This window comes from Lepisma saccharinum, chromosome 10, assembly GCF_977018435.1.
Source record: "Lepisma saccharinum chromosome 10, izLepSacc3.1, whole genome shotgun sequence".
NCBI classification, from domain to species: domain Eukaryota; kingdom Metazoa; phylum Arthropoda; class Insecta; order Zygentoma; family Lepismatidae; genus Lepisma; species Lepisma saccharinum.
This window is the reverse complement of record NC_139238.1, coordinates 14,343,921-14,368,447: the sequence shown is the minus strand read 5'-3', so window position 1 is coordinate 14,368,447 and position 24,527 is coordinate 14,343,921. Positions and strand designations below refer to the sequence as shown.

General features: G+C 39.4%; 1 protein-coding gene across 8 annotated transcripts in view; it reads right to left on the bottom strand.

Annotated features, from left to right (window-relative positions):
- Nucleotides 1-24,527, bottom strand: part of Bap170 (Brahma associated protein 170kD) — a 138,591-nt gene that overhangs the window by 88,008 nt on the left and 26,056 nt on the right. For all 8 annotated transcript variants that reach the window (XM_083129565.1, XM_083129559.1, XM_083129562.1 and 5 more), the window contains exon 3: nt 15,533-15,630. In XM_083129565.1, the coding sequence (XP_082985691.1) occupies nt 15,533-15,630 (98 nt within the window). The remainder of the gene's footprint in view (nt 1-15,532; nt 15,631-24,527) is intronic.

Below are 24,527 nucleotides of genomic sequence, written 5' to 3'. Positions count from 1 at the left end.
GCAGAACCGGGAGAGAAAGAGAGGGGTCGGGTGGGGGTCAGGAACCCATGTCATCAAAGTAGCCCAACCCCTTCCCACGGGGCACATTTCCACATATTTTTATGAGGCAGAGGAATTTACGGCTGTCGCTCCCTTATTTTAGGGACGGTACCGCAAATCAACAACAAGACAATGTCTGTATTATATATATATATATATATATATATATATATATATATAAACTTGATGCAAGCACGACCAGAACTCGAACCGTGTCTCTGGCATATGGTGTCATTGCTCTACAAATTGGGCTCCCGAGCTTGCCCTGGTTTTAGCTTAAATTTCTACGTAGTGCATCTTGTAATCCCTTTCGTCTCTTATTTTCCCTCAAAATATTAACCTAAGGAGTGAGACGATTAGCTTAGAGACGATTAGCTTATCTACGCAGTGGAAGGTATTGTATGTATCGCTTTACATATTTATGCAATCAATCAATGTAAAAACATAATATAAACTCTCGAATTTTATTAACAAGTCACTGTTTAACTATTAATACCAAAATATTAAACAACCATGACCCATCACATAAGACTATTCAAACAACAGAGAAAAACCTCATTTTTAGTCAATGATCAATAATATCAAGGTTCTGCCACGCCAAACTATTTGCTCATCCAGCTCAGAAGTCTAGCTTATACCACAGTCTATGCTTATACGGTATCTCCTGTGTGTTCCAAACAGTAAGGTAAAGTCCGCATTGTGGTTCTAATTCGAGACAACTCGATGCAATTGGAAACTTACTTTAACATGCGACGTCTTCAAACATAACAAGCAGATATTTATAGATGTCATACATTTCGTTTATAACATTACTAAACCAGCCCATTGGTGGCAATTGTATGTGCTGCGTGGTTGTACACAGTGTGCATGTTAAGGATGGAATTCCGTAGCATTGAAACAAGGAACGATAGCCTGTGCTTAATTAATTTTCACTAGTGTGTGTTGAACGAAGCTGCAAATTGGTAGAAAATATAAGTAAAGATGTATACAAAGAACTCTCATAGAAAACTTGGGAAACTGGCCACAGAAGGTGCGGTTGTAAAGAAATTGCAAAAATAACATTTGCCAGTAAAATTTTCGCTACCCTGGCAACGCTGGGCTATGAAAAGCGTGAATCCTGATGGATCAATGTTGCGCGTTACTTTTCTGCTGGTCTGATGAGCATAACAGCAGGAAACGGATAGATCACACACCCTCGCTTTTTAACACGTTTAAATACGCATCTTTGTACAGTTTAGGTTTCTTTGACGAAGCGGCCAGTTAAAAGATTACTTGCAACACAGTGTTCCTCCCCCCCAAAAAAAACCGATACTATTTATGCTCCGGTAATGATATTGACCCTTGTGAAACTTCTCGTGTGACATGCCTCTGATCTAGGGTGGTGCCGAAACTGACATGGCCTATAAAAATGCAAGTCTTACTGCCCGATCCTTACGGTCTCGTTCTAGGCTTTGGTAAACTATCGTGTATTAGATTAAGACTGAGTTTTGAAGCCCACTTTTCTGCACAGAGAGGCTAATTGGATCTAAACCTACAGTGTATAGCGGGACCGACTTTCGTGGCGAAGTGGTTAGCACAGCTAGCTACGACGAGAGGGATTCCGGGTTTGAATATATCTGCCCGGGTATGGGGTTCTTTGTGAGTGTACCTTCATGAATTTCATATGATCCAACTAGTAAACTAATCCAAATAAGTCAAAGTTTAAAACAGGATCAGAACCACTATATGCCTCCACCGGGTATCGAATCCGGGACCCTTTGACTACAAGGCGACTTATCGATGTATTACAATTAATAAAATGAAAATATTGAATTCGTCAGCACTTGGGCTATTTGCGCCCATCATATTATACATGACCAAGCCCTTTACAACATTGTCTTGATAAGCATGGACAGAGCCTCAGTACATGTGACTAGATCCAGCATGTTGATAATCACAACAATAAGTTCATAAATTGATGTAAATATTGTGTACATAGACATTCATACTTTCATGTATTGTTTTTTTTCTCTCTCTTCTATCTTGTTATTTATTCACAGTGTATTATGTTCAACATAATTGGGAAATGTATCCTGTGCTGAACAAATAAATAATAATATTAATAATAATAATAATAATAATGCCTGAAATTGAAATCGAAACTAAATACATGAGCAGAGTTGACCCAGAAACGAATAAATTCTGATTTGTGTGAATGAGTAAAATTGCGTTTACATGTTTTTTCTAGTGTTAGTAACTGAAATAATTCGTAGGGAGTATTTATCATAATAGTATTATATTTTTTATTTGATTGTATAAGTTTCACGGGTTAAGTGATGGAACAGCCACAGGTTGAACTTCGCTCATGAATAAATAATCACTCATTTTTATTAATTCTAAATAAAGTCAACACTTGTCTCTAAGGATCAAAATCTCCTTGCCTAGCATAAAAGCTAAGGCTGTAAAGAGGCGATCAGCACATGCAACAACAACACACAGCCCTACTGAGGATTTCTTTACTGACTGTAGGTCCTGTCTTAAAACCTATTCCGTTGGATCAGAAATAGCTAACCAATTATTTCCACCGGGAATCAAACTCTAAACCTCATTTTACTTGTCCACGAGTGAGGAATTAAGCTTTCGTCAGGCCATGCTCAATACTCACCGGCTCTTGATATGCGACCGATACCAGCCAGAAATAAACGTAAAATATTAATAGCGGTGTAGCATCTGGTTCATATCGCTTTTGTGGCGACGAAAGCAAGGAACGTATGTGTGTCAGTCCTCACTTCCGGACCCGGATAAGAGCACAAACGGAAGCATCTCAAAAGATCGGAACCCTACAAGTTTATCTTTTTACTGTTCTGGAACAATCTCCAGTTACAGTTTGTGTGAGTTGGCTAGCCAAAAGTAAATCTGTAATACATCATAAGAATACATAAGAAACAAACTTATATTGATGCAGCTGTGTTTCTATTTTGGATTTGCCGAGACTGTTCAGGGTGATCATAAAGTCTTGAACCATTGTGGGAACTGACGAACGGCAAATTTCTTTGATGCAGACGTGCTCTACATGTACGCCATCCGTCTCAACAGGCATCCTTTCTTAACATTCTCATTAAAATGTGAGGATCCAAAGAAGCCGTATTTTTGCTGAGGCAAATGTTCACGGGGTTGAGGTCAGGTAACCGTGGTGTCCATTCCCCAATGCAGCGTCCTGGAAACATGCCAGAAAACAATACCGCCCATGGGTTGTTTTTAATTTTAGGTTTCCAAGTCCATTTTATGAACAGATAAGCTAATCATGACTGGCCTAAAGTTTCAAAGTGAGATTCAAACCACTATGTGCCTTCACCGGGTATTGAACCTGGGACCCCTTGATGATACCTCCCTTTGTTCTAGAATTTATAGTCACATTGCAAATTCAGTTGTGCTGTACAATATAGCGATAAAAAATCATACTAGTTATTAAAATTCATGTTAGAAACAAGTTTAATATTTTGATTCAGTACGCAAAATAACAATCCCTTGTTATTTGAGAAAAACGTAAGCGCCTATCCATTTAGGTGACTCCGAACCTGGAACGTTTCACGACGAAAGCTATGAGAAAAGAGTGGTGGTATAGTGGAACCACAAGGAAAGAAACCTGCGCAGACCCGCGACTCCTGTGCACAGTACTCCCGCGTGGAGGGTAGGGGGAGAGTGGATCATGCTTCCTTATGGCCCGAGCTGAAGGGAGGACGGGAAAGCTGCGCGGGGACTTTTCGTCCAAGTTTTTTTTCCGTGTGGTCGCTCTATAGTAAATCATTTGTAATAATCGCAGAAAGGGGGGAGGAATTGAGTGAAGTATGCAGTTCAGATTGTTGTATTTGCAACGAAACTAACCGTGCTATAAAGGCACTCAAGCGCCATCTAGGGTCTCCCGATAGCGTAGTGGTTGCCTCGTCTTGTAATCAATAGGGTACCGGGTACGATAACCGGTCGAGGCACATGGCACAGTGCCCTATCTGCACATAAAGTGGCCTTCAAAAGTCAGGTTACACACACATTACATACATACAGGTATCTACTACAGGCCCTTCAGTATAGTTGTTCTAGGGAACGGCCGTTAGCTAAACCGTTTTCTAGATTTCACCGAAGCGAGTTGGAAACCTGCGCTTCTTGCCCGCAGAAAGATTGATCAGACAACACGAAGGAAACATCTTGGTACTTTCTTTTCGGCTATCTATGTCGTGCGCAATCCCCGACGTAATCGATCCACTCGCTTCGCGGCTTCACCTCCAGAGGTCCTCAGAGTGCCTCTGCCATGTGCAGAAATGCGGCTCTGCACACTCAGTCTGCCAGCTATTTACACAGACTCGCGCTCCAAGCTCGCCTTGATTGTTAACCGTCCTGTAATTCTGCACACTTTATATTTCCTCCCTTTTTATTTTTATCTCTATAATTCTTTCTTTTGTATTCTTTATCTCCCCTTTCATTATATTTCTATCTTCTTATTTCTCTTCTCTCTCTCTTCATTTTTCTGTCTATTTCTTACTCTCTCAAATTCTCAAAGTATTTTCTTTCTCTAATTCTTTATACCTTTTATTATTTGTAACTATCTCTGTATATGCTTTATTGTATTCTCTACTCTCTCTCTCTCTCTTTATCTTTTATATTCAAATCAGGGTTCTGGGTACGGCTTATCCCAGCAATTGGCAGTACAGAACAACCACAAACAAAAGAATCTTCGGCCAAAATCCTTCACGCACATTCCCCTTCATCGGTTCAACTCGAGCCACGAGAAACCATGCTTCACTCTGGCCCCCCTCCATGCGGGAGTACGATGCGACAGGTGTCGCGGGTCTGCGCGGGTTCTTTTGCGCATGGTTCCACTAAAACTGCAACTACTCTACTGATGTGGCCACACTTGAAAAGAAGAACATAAATACATCAGCATACGTATTACAAAAAAGGAAACCGAAATCTTGGGAGTTGGCCGATAATGCTGCTCCCACCCATTGGCGTACGCAGAGCGGGGGCTGATGGGGCTACAACCGCCCCCTGAAAATCAACATTTTTTCTAATATTGCAATGAAGAACTCGGGGAAAAACAAAGTGGTAACTTCTAAACATAAAGTACATATATGAAGTATAATGTTAATATATATGTTATAAATATAATTGCCAGTGGCAACGCTGGATTTGTAGTGTATGGCTGCATACACAAAATACAAAATATAGTAAGAGTTCACGGGGGGTCGTAGCACAGAAAAGTCTCAACATCAAAATGTTATCGGGAGAAGTTGCTTTCCTTGATGTTCTTTACATGCTGTCAAATTCTGTCCTTGGTTCATAGCGAAACTCTATTTGTGTCTCTGTGTGTAACAATTGACAATAATTACAAAATACTGATAACAATGCTGGTTTTTGTGTACGGTAAATGGAAGTCATCTTCTTTTTTTAGCTTCTGAAATCCTAAGAGGGTCGAGTTTTCTAACGGCAGGCCAACTCCATTCGCCTCAATTAACCTAGAGATATTCGAGGTGTGGTAACTGAAGCAGAAATAACATCCATTCTCACGCTAGACTAAGTTTGTACTTTTTGTAGTTTAGGTGATTCCAGGGTGAGAGTTCAGTATGGGACCTTATAGCCTTTTACTTTTGAGATAACCACCCTCAATAAGAGCGCCTTTGTTAGAAAGGAAAATTGTTAATATTTGTGAGTGAGTGAGTGAGTGAGTGAGTGAGTGAGAGAGAGAGAGAGAGAGAGAGAGAGAGAGAGAGAGAGAGAGAGAGAGAGAGAGAGAGAGAGAGAGACACACACACACACACACACACACACACACACACGCACATGTACGCTCTTCCGGGAAGCCCGCATATCGAATGCCCCACCCTCAGTCTTTTGTAGATACATTAATCCTTCGTGTGTGCACCTGGAGTAAGTTGCACGAATTATATTCTCGTACTTGGCTCACAAGGCAGCCCTGAAAAACTATAACGATGTCTCGAAATCATTTTAGAACGTATCCCTTTAGTTGTATAGTGACTATATGTCTTGCAATAAAGAGACCACGGGTCGACTTTGGCTGGTGCTCACAATTCTGTACGCTGAATCACGAAGAATATTTTACGTTGCTTTTATACTTCTCTTGCATTAATCGCGGTGATGAGGATGAATGATGAACTACGGAAATGGTTGATGGGATAAACACGCAGACACGCCTTATACAGAATTCGAACTTGAGACATACGTGTTATACCAATCAGCCAGGAAAATTGGCGCCCTCCAAGTTAGTTGTTGATTATTTTACTTCGCTTTTTTGACACTTTCGGTTAATCGCGAAGACGATGATGAACGGTGATATGATGAAAGGACAATTACGAACACCGTAGTACTGGCTGTGGACTCGGTTCAAAAACAAATTTCAAAAAAAAAAAAAAAATTAAATAAGAAATATAATCCTAAAAATGAATATTTAGACTGTAAAGTATAGACATTCCTTGTAATTAATGAAATGTTCTGCTACATATGTAACCGAATGTAACGAAACTTCTGTTATTTTACGTCGCTTTTCTGTAACTTTTGGTTAATCGCGAAGATGAAGATGAGTGATGACTAGATTAAATTGATGAAGGGACATTCAGAAAGAAGATCCATGGCTTGGCCTGGAGTTGAACCAGAAAACTTTGATGATGAGATCGAAAGTAGAGCACACTTCTCCGAGCATTATAAAACCGCATTTATGTATCCCTAGGTTAAGCGGGATGATAAGATAAGGGGACAAATCTGAGTAAACATCAACGACTTACTTAGGTTCGAACCTAATACGTCTGGTTCTCTAAAAGAAAATACAATTTCGATCCAGGGGTGGCTGTCACAAATCTTGAGATATTAAAATAACTACTTTGGCCTTCAAGGTCTAGTGGTTACCATAACGTGCTACGAGACAGTAAAAAATGGGACTGAAAATATTTCTGTGCGTGCGAGTTAAAAATAACTGACTCCGTAACACGTGTCTTTCTGCTATTCGTGTAGAAAGTTTCTCTCTCCTGCTATTGATGTTTTGCGTACTGCAGTTAATATGCATGCAAAGTCAGGAATACATTTCCACAGTTTGGAACTTATTAAAAAACATGGTGAAATGTATTTATTTATTTATTTAAAAGAGGGTTCGAAATACAGCGTTTGCCCCCACCCTCTCCCCTGCCGACGCTCATGAATGCGACAAACTCAGTGGAACCAGTCGTATTGTTCTCCGAATCTGTGAGTGTTGGTCATGAGCATGGGCGTCCGGAAGTGGGGGCCGTGCCCCCCCCCCTGGAAAATGAAAGTCAACCAAAAAATATGTATTTCACACATATAATTTTATTTTAGCCACAATAATATGTGTTAATGATTGCATGAACACCATAAATTCAAATTTAAGCAATGTTTTTTAGGGAATAACACTATTTTGGGGGAAAATTTGCCTTCGTTTGCCCCCTGGAAAAAAATACCTTCCTTGCCCCTCCCTGGAAAAAATCCTGCGGACGTCCATGGTCATGAAGAAAGGGGGTTGGCGGAGGGGTGTCGTAGTTATGTTGTTTATAGTTCGTAATTTACAATTTACATAAACTCCTCATCCAGACTAAAATTTGAAACTACGTAGAACGATATAAGAGTAGGGTGACCAGGTATCCTCTTTCAACCGGACATGAATTCGATCTGAATTGTTGTTTTTCGAATTTGTTACTTTTGGCTAATCGCGATGATGGGGATGAGTGATGATATGAAACTGATGAAGGGGCACTCACAAAGAACACCCATGCTAGGCTGGGATTCGAATCCGGAACCCCTGGAACCGCCACGGAAATGGGTCAGATAGATAGGGAAGACAACACAGTGGAAACTCCGATTGCAGCTGAAGCTCTGTCGCAGAACAAGGGTGCGAGTGCGTGCGAATACGGGAGACGCATTCCATGTTCGAGCCGGTATCTCTTCTCTGCCCACCCTCCCCTCAAGATCAGTGACGTCAGAGCGAAGGTGGCGGGCGCGGTAGACTACACCGGCAGTAAACACAAGTGTCCTTGCACGGGTCACGTGAGAGGTACACGCGAAGTCTAGCCTCCCATATTCGCGGAGGTCAAGGTCCGAAGACAGACTGTGTCGCCGCGGCCAGGCCGTGCCGAACCGGACCACTTCGATGGGCGCCTCTGCTCCATTCCGGAGTTCGTCTCCACTAACTGTTGCCACGGTTCCTCCTAACTGGGTCAATAGGAAAGGGGGTGGGGTGCGGGGCGGAGCCTAGCTATCTTGCACATACCCCCCTCCATCCCGATAGCAGCATGCAGTTCCAAACGCAGGTTCGACTTCGTAGCGAAAACTCGACACGCGCCGTGCCGAAGTTGACTCTGTGGCCCCTCAAATTTGGAGGTCGTGTTTTGTTTCTGTCGGTGCACGGATGATACATACGGGCCTAGTCTATTCCGTGGTGCTTTCCCCACAATCCCTACTCAGCCCTCTAGGTTGAGGCAATGAAGACATTCTGAAAATTCACATCTATTAATAATAACACAGGCCTGCGAAGAAAAAAATACAAGGGAAGTGATAGGTGAACTTTATGTATTTTGTCGTGCTGAATTCGAAAAAAATAAAGAAAAATGTCTATCACGTCACGTTTTCTTGAAACATTTAATTGTGCGTGGATTTGTATGAACATTTACCATAAATATGTTGTTTCGGCGTGGAATAGCTTTCCTCCCTGCCTGACCATTACAAACTATGTAAGAAGACTTTATCTTGCGTATTTTGGCATCAACCTCGGAGACCAGGACAAATCGTGGGCTCCTCATAAAGTGTGTGTGCAGTGTCTCAATGATCTAAGCTTATGGTTCAACGGAAAGAAGACTGCTTTACGCTTTGGAATTCCTATGACATGGAGGGAACCGAGAAACCACTGTGATGATTGTTACTTTTGTGCCTGCCATGTCCGTGGGTATAACCGAAAACATCACAAGCTAATCTCTTATCCTGAGAACATTCTATCGGCCATACGCACCGTTCCTCATGGACCTTATGTGACAGTGCCTTTGCCTCCAACTGAATTACCAGTCATCTCTTCAGTCTTCAGACTCGGAACATCCAGACGGTCAAGGCTCCGATACCGAATATAAGCCCTCTGGAGGCGATTCACCTCAGCCCTTCTCTCAGGTTGAACTTAATGATCTGATTAGAGATCTGGGCCTTTCGAAAGAGGCAACTGAATTGCTGGGCTCCAGATTAAAAGAAAAACATTTATTGGCCAAAGGAACCACTTTTTATTGGTACAGGATTCGAGAAAAGAACTTTGTTTAGTACTTTGAGGAAGCGGAGAACATGGTCTATTGTTCTGATGTTCCCGGATTGATGAGCAAATTTAATATCACCTACGATAAAGATGAATGGAGGCTGTTTATAGATTCATCGACAAGGAGCCTGAAAGCTGTCCTTCTTCATCACGGAAGCCAGTATGCATCTGTACCAGTTGCACACTCGGTACATTTACAAGAACGCTATGAAAACCTGGCTCTCGTCCTCAACAAAATAAAATATGCCGACCACGGTTGGACCATTTGCGGTGATTTGGAAGTTATCTCCATGCTTCTTGGTCAACAAGACGGATATACAAAGTTCCCATGTTTCATTTGTGAGTGAGACAGCCGTGCAAAGACTCAACATTGGGTCAAGAAAGAATGGGCTAAAAGACAAAATCTTGAACCAGGCACCAAGAATGTGATTCGGAACAGCTTAGTTGACCCAAAAAAGTATTGTTACCCCCGTTGCATATCAAATTAGGTGTAATGAAGCAATTTATCAAGGCTATTCCGAAAGATGGCGATTGTTTCAAATACTTGTGCAAAACGTTTCCAGGTTTATCTGCAACCAAGTTGACAGAGGGAATCTTTGTTGGTCCAGATATCCGCAAGCTCATGAAGGATAAAGACTTTGAGACTAGCATGACAACAACGGAGAAAGAAGCTTGGGTTGCCTTAAAAGATGTGGTCAGTAAATTTCTGGGGAATTACAAGGATCCTGACTATAAAGCACTTGTTATGAATATGCTGGACAAATTTCAAGCGTTGGGTTGCTCCATGAGTGTCAAACTATATTTCCTTCACTCACATGTGGACTATTTCCCCGAAAATTTAGGAGCAGTCAGCGAAGAACAGGGTGAAAGGTTTCACCAATATATTAAAGATATGGAGTGCAAATATCAAGGACAATGGGACAAGAACATGCTCGCCGACTACTGTTGGATGTTAACACGAGAGAGGCCTGAGATTGCACATAAAAGAAGAACGTCAAAAAGAAGTTTCAAAGGCAAAAGGGTACGTACTTAAATACAAACTTTGTTTGTGTTTGGTTTTGTTGTTTGTTCAGTTTACAATTTGTGTCAAATGTTCATGTACACATACATTGCTCCTCGTGGTCAATCGTCTATTTTATGTACATTACCTTAATAAACACAAATGAACATAATACGTTGGTGCTTTTTTCTAGAAACTTCACCATAATGGGATGTTAAAAGTGTAAACGCAGGGAACTTTATTTTCTCTCGAGCAGAGGTGTCATCACCAAGCATCGATTTTACATAGATTTAAATGGATCAAAACCACTCTTGCCAGATAGTGCATGCAAAATTGTTAGCGAAAATTCCTTTTTACATAAGATTTTACAAAAAATCCTGAGGTGATGGAAAAAAATGGAGGTCATTTTCGAAATCAGCACACCCAATAACATAAAACTCAACGTACACGTCTCTTGTATTTTTCAACAACTTCAATTTCGCAGGCCTGTGTAATCAGTCAGTTCTGGAGAATTCAAGTGATTCTGCATGTGGCACACACTTGCTGTTGTCTAAATACGTATTTCGGACAGGTTAACAGGTCAACACATAATTACTTTGTCATATTGCCAGATCAAGTTTAATTTCTTTTTTGCAAGACTATATTTTTATCAAGGGAGGAATTAGATATCCAATGCCGTATACGAACCATTTTATGCATTTCCGAGGATTTCATTCACATATTTAAATTGGATCATTTTTGTGGAGATTATCTTGTAACTTTCTTGTGTGTATACTTGTCAGGGAATAAATAGCGTTATACTGTTAAACCGAAAGTCTGGGCCATAATATTTTGATACGGTACGATAGCTACACAATTTTGATTCCATAGAACCCTATCTTTTTTTGGAATGAATGCAGGTTGTCTTAGGAAGTACCAGGAGCAACAGTCAAGCCGACCCCAGTGGCGGAGTGGTTAGCACGGCACTCTACGACGTCAGGATCCGGGTTCGAATCCTGGCCGTGGGTGTCCCCTTCATTAATTTCCCATCGTCACTCATCCCCGTTGGCGTAATGTTGTTAGTTTCAAATTTTAGTCTAAAAGTAAGAATCCCAAACCTTCCGACACTCTGTAAACAACCGTCTCACTTCGAGTAACGTATCACTCCGCGCCAGCTGTTCGTGAATGGTGCGGCCATCATATGCTGCTCACTCGCAACCTTTAATTTTACGTAACATGGAAAAACGTATTCTTATTTTAACTGATAACTACACATTGAAGTATAATAAATTTTCTACAAGTGATTAAATACGTGTTCTTGTTCAAGAATGAACATATTTCTCTACGCCAAAAGTTCTATTTATCTGACACTGGGTTAATAGATCTCCCCCCCCCCTCCTCTCTCATTGACAGCGCCAAAGTTATACAAGAGAGTGAGAGATTCGTTTCAATAAATTCAAGCCTTTTGGTTTTATTGCTTCCTCTTCCACCAAATTATTGCCCAACATTGTTGACATGTAGAGCATTATTTTCTCCTTTGTGCAACAAATATACCGCCAGTTTTAGCAGAAGCTAAACAAAGATAAGGCGGGGAATAAAAAGATATTGTTTATCTTTCTCTCGGTTTCTCGTGCACTAGAAAACAAGAAGACGATAATAAGCACATTACTTATGTACGTCTCATGCAAGTAATGTATTTTCTTACCTTGATTCAGCAGTTCCTTTTTGAACTTGAGGCATTTTCGGCGCTAGACATTATCCTGTCAGAGTACGGTCTGTCAAATTTGCTTCCCAAAAAGGAACTCAACGTGACACAAGAGGCGATTTAACGTCGACTGCTAAAATTGGGGAGATCGTCATCAATCATCACTATCAACATCTTCCCCACAGTAAACAGGACGGCTCTTTGAATGAAAGAATACCAAAGCACCTCGCGTTGTATTGCGCTTATCTCAAAATCGGTGTACTTGTTTATACGAGCAACAACGTGTTTCTTTTCGCGGGACTCACAACTTGACCGGTCGTTTCCCTTCCTTTCACCACACCGAAAACACAAAGACGCAGACACACAATTACACTTGGACACCAACTTCACTGCTAGCTCAGGATAGCACCGACACAACGTTACATAAACGTTAAGAACAACCTGCTTCTTGCCACTTTTCAAACGGCTGTATTTCCGAAAGACTATTCTGAAAACACGCGAGACCTTCCTGCACGCATGGAAGTCGCCATGTTTGAAACTGGCGCTATTTTCTTGCTGTTCACATGATCGATTGTAATTTATACAATAATCACGTATTATTATTACAAACAGAAACCTTTAATGAAAATATATTTTAAAATGTATAATCCAATGTAATTTACACGTTTTTCTTCCATTAGCGTACTTTCATAGAACGGACTACATGATGCGGAAGAAATCCGTTATTAGGCTGTTGCCAACCTCAATACTTTTCACTAAGTCAAGTACAGAAACGGAAGTGGTATGTCGAATGCCGGCATATGATAGTGTGATTTCACATTGCCAGTGACGATCCTCCGGGGATGGGGGAGGGGGTGGGATGCAGGGTGAAGGAGGGTAGGCCGTAAGGTGAGGGAGGTTGATTTAAAATGAACACCTCTCAACAAGAGAGAAGAAAAATGTGACAATATTTAAAAATTCACCCCAAATATGCATTTTATTTTATATGTAGAGTACAATCAAATAAATGTAACTGCCTCAAAATATTTCTGTATTATACTGTGTTCTATCCCCACCTTTATGCTTCTCTAAGTTGCCGTTTTAGTTTCCCTTGGTCTCTGCTGCATAATCCAGCATTTTTGAACGGGATGAAAAGGACATACGGGTGGGTTTTTGGATGAAGTAACTTTAGAGATGTTGAAGTACATTGAGGTGTAGATCGATCACGTTGTGGCACGCACATTTATCATTAGTTACGAGACGATGAGGGATAGGTGATATTTGAATTCCAAATTAGTTAGCCGTCCCTGTAACGGAGTGGTTAGCACATCGCGCTACGACGCCAGGAGTCCCGGGTTCGAATCGTGGCCTGGGTATGGATGTTTGTGAATGTCCAATCATCGATTTCATCATATCATCATCATTCATCCCCATATTCGCAAATTAGCCATAAGTGGCACAAGAGAGGAAGCAAAATAAAGCAATCAATCAAACCAAATGAGTTATTTCCATTATTTTTATCTAATTAATAATTATTAATTTAGTCAATCAAATCATATGTATTAGCTTACTTTCATTATCTATAATAATAATTCATTTCAAACATCAAATAAATTTAATGAAGAAACCCCGGTTTCAAAACTTAACTTATCTCAATGTGTCACATTCTTCTAGCAAGGTTTTTTTTATTAAAATATGAGAGAAAAAATTAATCCTTTGGTACGGAACCGTCTTACTCCTGGGGGATAAGATGTAAATTTTGTATTTGATTTTTTAATTTGAAAATTTGTGTAATTTGAAAATTACGAACTAGTCGCTCTATAACTAACCCCCCCACCGTCCAAATCCTCCTTTCCTCATGGCCAACACTCAAAGAGATTCGGAGTACAATACGACTGGTTCCACTTACTTGGTCACATTTATGGGCGTCGGTCCGGAACAGGTCTCCCCCCCTCACCCCGAAAATTGGCATCGTTCATTTCAAGTTGCGAAAAAAGTCATAAAACTGGTTATTTTTAAAGTTACTAACGGAAATAAAGTTCAGTTAGTTATTATTCAAACAGAATAACAAAGTAAAAATGGCATTACATCGAAATGATTTAGTGGAAAACACAGGCAACAGTTTGTTTTCACATTCTTCCATTTAAACCAAAGAATAAATGTTTTACATTTTCAGAATTTTAAAATTAACAGTTTTATGCGAGAGCGAGACGTAACACACACATAAACACAATGACCAAAATTTCCTATGAACTTTTAAAGCTTTTTCTTGAACAAGGTAAGAAAATAACAAAGTATGCCATTTCCGTACACTGGTTGTGTGAAATACAAGCAAAAAAAAGTTATACTAATCTGCTAGATTGAGTCGAAAAGTTGTAATAAATTGTAATAAAACTGGTTTGTTTTTAGTAGTTTATAATAATTATTATTATATAATATTCATAGCATGATAATAATTATTTTTATAATTTCTACTATTCTAGTTTTATAAATATTTCTGACGACGTCCATGTTTCATTAGTCTGCAAAGAATGTTGTTGTTGTGGTATTGCGTTCGTTATTTGAGCACCAGTCGATGACGATCACGAAGAAGTATCTTTGGAATGACAACATGACATGAATATACACTGAAAACGAGAGGCTAACTTCGTCACGTAGGGGATTTGTACAAAGCATACACTGTAAGAACTCGCTATAACAAAAAAAACAACAAAAAAAAAACGATAGCGCACGTGCATTCATTTTATCACCTCTCTGGGCTGTGGTAAATTATATGCACTACGCACTTAGAAGTATAGTTAACATTTGTTGGCACTGACACCTTACCTCTGAAATGCATCTTAATAAATACTAAGTGTACAAGGGCGTATCCGGGGAAAGGGGTCCGAATCGTAAAGGAGAATGAGTTGTATTTTGTACATTTTGGTGAAGTATGTAAATTTTGTGACCTGTTCATACAAAATGCATTCGAAGGAGAATCCTACATATGAATCTCTTCTCTTCTCCAATAAGCATGTCTCCTGTAACCAGGCACATGTTTAGAAATATATTTTGGGGAGGGGGTGAACCCAGTGTCCCAGAAACAATAATATAAGTGTTTAAATTTCGAATAATTATATTATACTTAAATTAAAATTAACTTCTTGTATTGTTATTATTACATGAATAGGTAAAAAGACGGTATAAGAATATATAACAGCACCTACAAAAATTTACTCAGCTGGAAAACCTAATGTAATGCGCCTTTGGAAATTTACTCTGGAATGTACTGTGATAGGAAACAAAAAATTCCAACACATGCTCACAGACGATAATCGCGTCAAGTTACCGCAACCCTTAGAGTACCTCCACGCGGTCTGAAAGCTGAGTTTTCACTTGAAGTGAGAGCTAAGAGAAACCACGTTTGTCCCCAGCTGTGAGCGCTTTCATTATTGCATTCATGCTCCTTATCTGACACGCACCTTGCGGCTTACACCTGCCCGGTGGAAGTAAACACAAATGGATTTCCCCCCGCCAAAACAAGGAATTTCGTTCCACTTACCTGAGATAAACTTGCTTAAGGGCAACGCCGCTGTTGACGCAAGCTTTAGGAACACTGAACTGCTCCAGCAGGGCATCCCACTCATTCCGCGAGTTCACCTGCAAGGAAACAATACATAAATAAACGTTCAAAAAAAGTCACTTCGTTGAAAATTTAAACTGCAGCAGCATACACATTTACAGTGATCTCAACAACAGGTTTCACACTGGAGGTGGATATGATATTTATTTATTAAAAAAAAAAACACCATTATTTCAATAAATCTTAAAAAAAAAACACGATTAAAACTGCATGTATGTTTTTTCGTACTACATATATATTTTTTACAGAAAGGCTTTTCTGAGAATCGCCCTGTAAAATACTTGAACAGTTTAATTAAAGCAAATAAAAAATTATGTGTAAATATTTTTTTTCAGTTTCTGATACTATGTATGAACCTACTATGGAAATGTTTGTCCAGTGTGTCAATGGAACAATTTCAGTAAGTTTCCTTCGAGCGAAAATAAAACATTATGGATGTACTATACAATTGCAATGTAAAATATTTTTTATAGTCTTCGTAGCTGAATCTTTTAGTGATTTTTTTAATGATAGTTTTGCAAAATATCAGCTGCAATGTTTATTTACAGCTTAAATGATAATCAGTTTTCTGATTGCCGCCCTATAAACCCCCCCCCCCCCCAATTTCGCCTTCGAAAGTCAGATTGACAAGTTTGTAGTAAGGTTATGTTTTCAAAGACAAGGGGAGAAGGTATATGTCCAAGGATACACTTTATATTGATTACATTATTATTACGTCCACTAGTTACTTTTTAATCAAGCATCTAACACTCCCCGTTGATTGATTGATTTTACATCGCCTTCTCTCGCTTTTGGCTAATTGCGAAGATGAGTATGAGTGATGACATGATGAAATTGATGAACGAACACTCACAAAGGACACCCATGCTCAGCCCAGGATTCGAACCCGGGACCGCTGGCTGGCGTCGCAGCGCGCTGAGCCACTACTCCGCCACGAAGATCGGAGACAGGGACCAGGGGGAGCTCAGCCTCCCTGGCACTGCCGTCAGCCCTCTTGACATTAGGTAAAACTATTTTTTTGCATGATTTGTTTGCAGTGAAAAGTGAAAATGCAGACAGCAGCTATTATATTTATTGATTTTGTTTACGAGCCAAAGTCTAGGTAGAAGATTCTCTACACTTTAAATGGTTCTTTTTTTAAGGGAACTTCCTTATCTGTACCTTCACTGCCCCTTCCACATTTGCGTCAAAGGTCAACAGCTCCCAATTTTTGGGAACGAAGGAGAGTTTTATTGCTTCGGGCAGAGGTGGAATGTACTGTAGGCACTATGATTGAATATTGTGTATTTTTTCTTGTGTGATATAAATATCTGTATCATCAAAAGAAGTTCGGAGTGTATAGTAAGGGATGATGTCAGTAGAAGTCAATTAATACTTCAAGATGTTTTAGAAGATATAGAAAAAACCGCAGTATTTGTATGATATTTCTGAATTTTATGTTTTACATTAACTTGATGAACCCCCACCCCACACACATAATTTATCTTCATTTAATACTGTTAAACTTTCGAAAATGGACTTGGTCTACAAAGCCCCCCCTGATAACCCGTGAGCCCCCCCCTGGAGATCAATTCTACCTACGGGCCTGGTCGGACAGTGACGTACTTGTTTGCAAATGGATGCATTTGTTTAAAATTGATAAGATTTATGAAATGAGCAAGAAATTATGAATCTGAAGGGCGCATTAAAAAAAAAAAGTAGTGAAAAAACACCTTGATCAGTTCGCTTAGTCAAACCCACCACTTCCCTGCCCACGAAAGGGAAAGGGAGGGAGACCTGGCTTGTGCCCACTCACTCGCTCAAACTTCGGATCAACCACGTGTTCCGAGGAGCGAAGGGGAGGGAATACTGGAGGACAAACTGTTGCTAGGCAACGCTGCACGAGTACAGTCGTTTAGGCGGGAAAAGCAGTGATTCTCGAACACCCGATAGCCTTAATATACACCGGAAGGTCGCCGCCGACGGGACAAAACGGTAGCACGCAGCGCCTGGCATTGCATTACGTACGCACCCTGTGATTAAGTAAAAAGCGCTCGCTGGCTCCTACAGTCACTTCTAGGTTTTAACCATGGCTCGGATTTTGAAATCACATTTTTTTCTGATCATTGAAAACAATGCTAAATCTGATGTCAGTCCGATTCCCTAAGTTACCAGAAAACATTGTTTTCATTTTCCATGTTCGTCCTTTATGGCTTCTAGGTCATTTTTCAGAATTTGTTGCAGTCTTTCTTGCATTTTTGAGGTTTATTGTTCGTCTCCTTTGTTGTTTCCTGTATTTTAAATGCATTTGCTACAATAATTTATGAAGTTACATTTCCTGACATGGTCTTCTTAGCAAGTTCTCCATGCGGACGATGGAAATATACAATATTATTCTTAACTGAAAGTTTGGCAATGAATTAATTGAGGTACATTTATTTTTACTCCAGGGCTTAAAAATACTTTGCGTGAAGACTACTTTGAGGCTCCCTTGATGACCACTATTATCGCTATAATCTTGGGTTTTAGCCACAATATGAAAAAAAGTATATAATCAGATACATGTACGCGGAACACAACTGTATCTTCAGATACTGACCGACTACTGTATCCTGCAAGGCACACTCTAAAAAGGAGGTGAATGACTTACACAGAAAAACCTTTTCTTCAGTAGTATAAAAAACAAACAACGTGTTTTGTCCAATTATTCAACTACTGTTGTAATTTATGAAAAATCATGCTTTCATTTTAAAAGCGAATATTATATCAGGTAATTTCTTTAACCATTTTTACGTCATAATTTAATAATTTGGGTAATTTTCTAAAGATTTTTTAGGTCATCAACTTCCGAGCCCTAGTTCCTAGCCTCCATTCAAAGTTAATGTGACTGAACCCAAGTGTGCCCGTGACTGTACAATCAGATTTCCCCAGGGGAGGGTGTTTATCTATCCAATATTTGGTTATTTTGCGTGTCTTTCTGTCATTGTTCTCCATCAATTGTAAGTAAGAAGTTGATGTAAACAAAACCGCGACTTTCCTATTTAATAGTTCGGGTTTTAATTGACCATAAATATATATTTGTCTTTGCTGTACAACTCCTGACATATCTACCAACAATGTTCAGTGGTTATGGCTTTACCGTAAGAGAAGATGCTCGAATATCTGATTCTTTTTGTTTAAGCACGTTTATGATGTCTTAATAACCACGAAATTCCTTGTATTTTTTGCAGAATACCCCTTTATTCCTTTACTACAAGGAAACCAAGTTTCTTTAATTAAAAACAGGAGAAAATAATGTTTTTTGTCTGTGTGATTGATTTGATTATACCTTGTACCCCAGAAATTGACACTTGACCAGAATTCGGCAACAGCAGGCAGTGAATACACATACTTGTAAAATGGCAGTAACTTACTTAAAGTTAAAATTTAGTGTCACCCTGAATCGTATCATAACGATAAATTCATTTAATTTTGCAATGCATCTTAATAAATACTAACTATACAAAGACGTATCCAGGAGAGATCCAAAAGCATCCCTAAGTTATTGTTTTTTTTAAAAAAAGAATTATATTCTCCAGAGTACTATGTGAGTTCTTGAACAACTTAGTTTAAATCCAATGCAAAGATCAATGGCAGTGAATAAGTGAAGGACGAACAGTTGGTTTTTTTACATCTTGGCGCAGTAGGTAAATTTTGTGACCTGTTCAAATACAGTTGACGGTGCCACAAATAAAAATTAATTAATATGTAGCAACTATACAAACACTTGACAATCCACGATGACAAATTTTATTTCACACGAGTTTCTGAACATTGCGATTCAGAAAACAAGGAGAATTATATCCTTTTGTGAAACTTTGTAAGCAAAAGTCTAATAAATTTCTCAACACTTTCTTTTATTAATTTTAAATAGTAGAAATCAAACATGCCCACTGGACTTCCCAACGAATTCACTTGATGGATAGTACACCCTTGTATGTACAGTAATAGTTATTAGTAAACAAATTAAATATACTTGTAGTTAAGCGTGGGAAGAGATGGGGCAATATTTGCCTTGTGGGAGAGAAATTTGGCGAAAACTTATCACTGTACAAGACGAGGTTCGGATATCAGATCCAAAATTTGAAAGGCAGAGGATAATTATGTACTCGGACGATTCAAATTTGAATCCTCATGTCTACATGCTTTCAATCGTCCTGAATTTCGAGACAAACACACGAACAATATTTCACTAATATTTCCGAGAAAAGAAATACTTCAATCTTGTACATAATTCAGAGAATTTCCTGTTCCAACCCTTCAGTGCGTGTTGCAACGTCTGAAACTTAAGAAGCACGAAAAGAAAACCGCAGAGGCGGGTAGTCAGGTCCGTGGAAGATAAGGAGCTCCTAGTGCACGAAATTAATATTCAGGATCTCTACATCATGCACCTTCTCCTAAATTAAAGCCTTGATAAAGAACACCCAAGGGCCAGGATTAATGTTTTATTCAAAGGAAGACCCTCGCCAAGTTTCGTGTCTGGAGATACCATAACAGGAAATGGTGATGTTTCTGCGTCGCAAACATACCATGCAATTCATAGAAACTAAAATAAGCATTCAGTGGCGTACCCACGGTAGGTTGGAGAGGGTCATACCCCTCTCTGGCACAGTATTTAAAAAAAACAGGAAAAGATGGCACAATGAGGACTGACTGCCGAAAAAAAATATACATAACGAGGGTGCGAAATCCTTGCGGGGATTTACCCCACCACGAGTCTTGATAATGTTCAATCTTTGAAATATCTAGGTTCAATTGTAAATACCAATAATTCAATAAGAAATAAGAGAAAAAATTATAGCAGGAAACAAAGCTTTTTATGCAAATAAAAATATTACAAAATACTCTCTTCTAAAAATAATCAAAACTTAAGTTATATTGGACAATTATTAGACCTGTGACAACATATGCCTGTCAAACGTGGGTCTTGAAAGATAGCCTAATACAAAAACTACTAATATTTGAACGGATCTTGACAAGTTGATTAATCACAAGAATGTAATTCGATTCACAAAAGCCCAAAGATTAAGCTGGTTAGGGCATATCGAACGATTGTCCAATGAGAGAACAGTAAAAAAGATATATCAATGGAAACCATTTGTCAAGAGGCCAATAGGTAAACCTAAAGTTAGATGGGAAGATGATGTTAGAAATGATATTACTGTAGAATAATGAAGATCTAAAATTGGAAGAAGGATGGAAGAAAATTGTTGACCGAGTTCTAGCAACAAGTAAGAAGAAGAATTTTGTCCTAAAAAATTCCCCTCCACCAAAAATTCAGGGGATGATTTTTTGTCATAAGAGCAAAGATTAGCAATTAGTTTTAAATAAACGTACTTTACTAAGAAATATACAAAAACACAAGAACGAAGAATAATGTCTGTCTGTGTGTTTGTGAGTGTTGCATGCTTTCTCTCTCTCGCTGTCTTTCAAGAGACCATTAACAAATCTACACCAATAACTAAATATGCAAAATAAAAGTAAAACAACAATGCAAGACAAATATAAGTATGAAATATAATTGCTTTATAATAATAAAAAGCGAAAATTAAACAAACAAAAACTTAAAAATAAAATAATTTCAACTATTTTGCAATTTATTGACATTTTAAACCAGTAGGTAAAAGTATTAAGTTTCCCGCTTTATAAATAATCTGAGAAGTAACAAATGAATTCCTTTATACATATTTAATATATATATATATCTATTAAATATAACTTTTATATGTAACAATATGTGTATAAATAAAATCTTCCTCCCACAACCAGTCTTAAATGATTTCACATCCTGTAAAATCCCCGCTTTTGAAAATCCTGAACACGCCACTATATTCTCTGGAGCCTTGCGTCTGGGAACGATCACATTACTTCCTGCTGTTTGACAGAAAAGTTACCGCTTTGCGGCGACTTCATAGTTTATAGCCGTGCTGCAAATTTCTATTATGTTCGAGTTAATAAAACGAGAATAAAAACGACTGTTTCCATCCAAGTGGAACCGGGAAAGCGCTTAACTCTGCCAGTTTCTTAGCGAGCGATTGCAGCACAGTTGAAGGAAGTCAAATGAAGCCTTGTCCTGCAAGCTCAAACAGAAAGTAAGATTTCGTCAGAAGTCACGATGGCACCTGACTGCCTAGCCCACTGGCATTAGACCTGCATGAAGCGACTCTGTGGTTCACTCAGCATCATTAAGGCTCAACAGGACATTTGGCAACCGAGTGGGCGATTTTTTTCAAAATTTTCCCCTCCTTTCGAAAACCCGCTGTGATATTCCAAAATCTGAAAAATTACATCAGCTTAGAATTCCTTGAAGTGAATTTTCGTGTAGTTTGTTTTCAATGTTATCTAGATATTATCAATAGTTTCGGGATTACGTAATTCTAATTGAAGGGAAACGGATAGATATCAGGTTTAGCATTGCCTTCAAGGCCTCGGAAAAAATGACGAACTTCCTAGCCCTACTGATGAACCAGTGATGGGAAATTATGTGCGATTACACCAGTTACGTGAACGAAATAGACAATGCAATGAAACAATCACTTTCCCTTGGCAAGGAACAGAATGAAAGAATTCTCTGGCCTTTCTTCACCTGTGGAATTCTATCTGAATCACGAGAGATTCAGGACAGTCCCTTGGTATGACCGGATGGTTACATAATGCGTATAATCTGCAAGAAGCACGCTTGTCCTTTACTATTGAAACGTGTAAAGCTCAATGAAACGAGTCGGGACACAAATCAAAGAACTCACATTATGGCATTCAACTTTCAAAATTACTAAGTTAAGCAACTCGATGCTGGTAGGATATAATGACTCACAGGGCGTGTCCAGCAGAAAAAAAAGCTGTGGTAATGGAAGTTGATAACAATGCAACTCTCCCAACAACTTCATTACCAGTCACGTCATATCCGGTAAAGGTATTTACAGTAGACTGACTATATCATTCAAAGATTCCATACCCGGGAATCTATGGTGCGAGTGTGTGTTAAATGGTGTGAAATCAAGAGTATTCTGTGATGACATCCCACAATCCAAGGTTCCCAAAATGTGCGCCGCGGCGCCGATCTTTTCACTTAAATGAAATGATTGTTCCTAATATGTGCTTATTTAGTATTTTTACTTATAATTTTTGTTTCTGAATTTGAAATATATGTTTATTTCAACTTCAGGCAAGCAACCCAACTACACTAACTTAACGTTGAAAGTGTCAGGTAGGCCTACGTTCTGACTTGGAAACGAAGAAGTTTGAGAACCCCTGTCTTACACCCTTTTATTATTTGCATGATTCAGTTTCAGAGTGATTTGATTATGGGGTGTGAGGGGACCTTCTGCGAGACTCAAAAGTCTACCATAGTTCCACGTAGTACATCTTGGAAAATAGGTTATCTTAAAGTAGGGGGCTCTGAATAATAGAATCCTGTGAGAGACGGGAGTTCCATACACAACGCGGAATTTCCCTTTCCCAGGTACAAAATTTCCAATGTTTTCCTTCGCATTAGAAAACTTGAAACTTTAGTCACAAAGTTGAGCAGTATTATTTATTATTAGCTAGCCCATAGAGTATCAGCCTACACCAATATTAGAATTGAGAGAAAATGAAGACTGTTGATATCAAACAGACCCTTGGCGAAAAACAGTGAAAGTTTATTGAGAATGGTGAGCTCGTTAGGTTATTGCATTAATTTAAGAAATTAAATACAGGGAAGGTATTAATTGTTCCCAAGTATTAATTTTGTTATGTTGGTGGGAATAATTTAAACAACAGTATTCGAGGAGATTGAATGTAATATGAGAGCCAATTTTTTTAAAAAAATCTTCGATTTTGATATTTTCCATTAAATTTAACTTTTCCCGTTTCACATAAATGTTACTAAATTTACCTGCAATGAGATTTTTTGATTGATAGATTGATTTATTTTACTTCGCTTTTCTGCCACTTTTGGCTACTCGTGAAGATGAGGATGAGAGGGATATGATGAAGGGATACAAAGAATATTCATGCCCAGGCCGAGATTCGAATCCAGAACCCCTGGCGATATTTCCCATGACTCGATGCGTTATGCCGCCGATGCGAAAATAAACGTGTCTCCCCCCTCCACTACTTTCACAGATATTTCAGTCTGCCTTCATAATTTTCATCAATCACACATTGGCGTGACCAAAGGGGGTTGGTGGAGTTTAGCAAAATGTTTCAAAATTAAAGAAAAACGCCATAGGCAGGAAAAAGGCAAAACGAGTGTTGTCTATCATGGAAAGTAGCTGAGCACGGCACTGCAATTACATTCATTTTCATCGTTGCGATTGGCTACAAGTGGCAGAGAAGTGACATAAAATATCGCAAATATATTCAGAATGATTTGGGTCGATGAACTGTACCAACTTGAGGTCTGCGATATATGCGCCTGTGTAGGTCAAGCCTTTGCGTCAGCTGCACAAGCCGATGCCGCGGAAAACCCAATGCGCAAAGCAATGTGCAACAAGTCAGTCCTGCGGGCAAGTAGGGATCTGATGCAAGCAGAGCTGACACGAAGGGAATCCCGTATCCAAATCGGTTACACGGTCCCACCTACGCATTCGGCACAGCACACGCACCCCGACATACGTAATCTCGCTCGCACGTGTCCTCGACGCCGGCAACCAATCAGGATCGTTCCCCCAAACATTCTCCGGATCTTCCGCGCAGAGAAATGCTCGACCTGCGTCACTTCCTGCCGGCCCGCGGAGGAGCACGCATCTTGCTTTATTCCCCGTTGGCCACGAGCGAATCGATTCTGGGAAGAAAGCTTTGCCCAGGAAAAGAGCCGCGCGTTCCACGGGACACCACACCCCTCCGGCATTTGCCGCGGGGAGCAAATATCCTCCACTTTTCCCCGCCGATAAAAGCAAGCTCGATACACAGA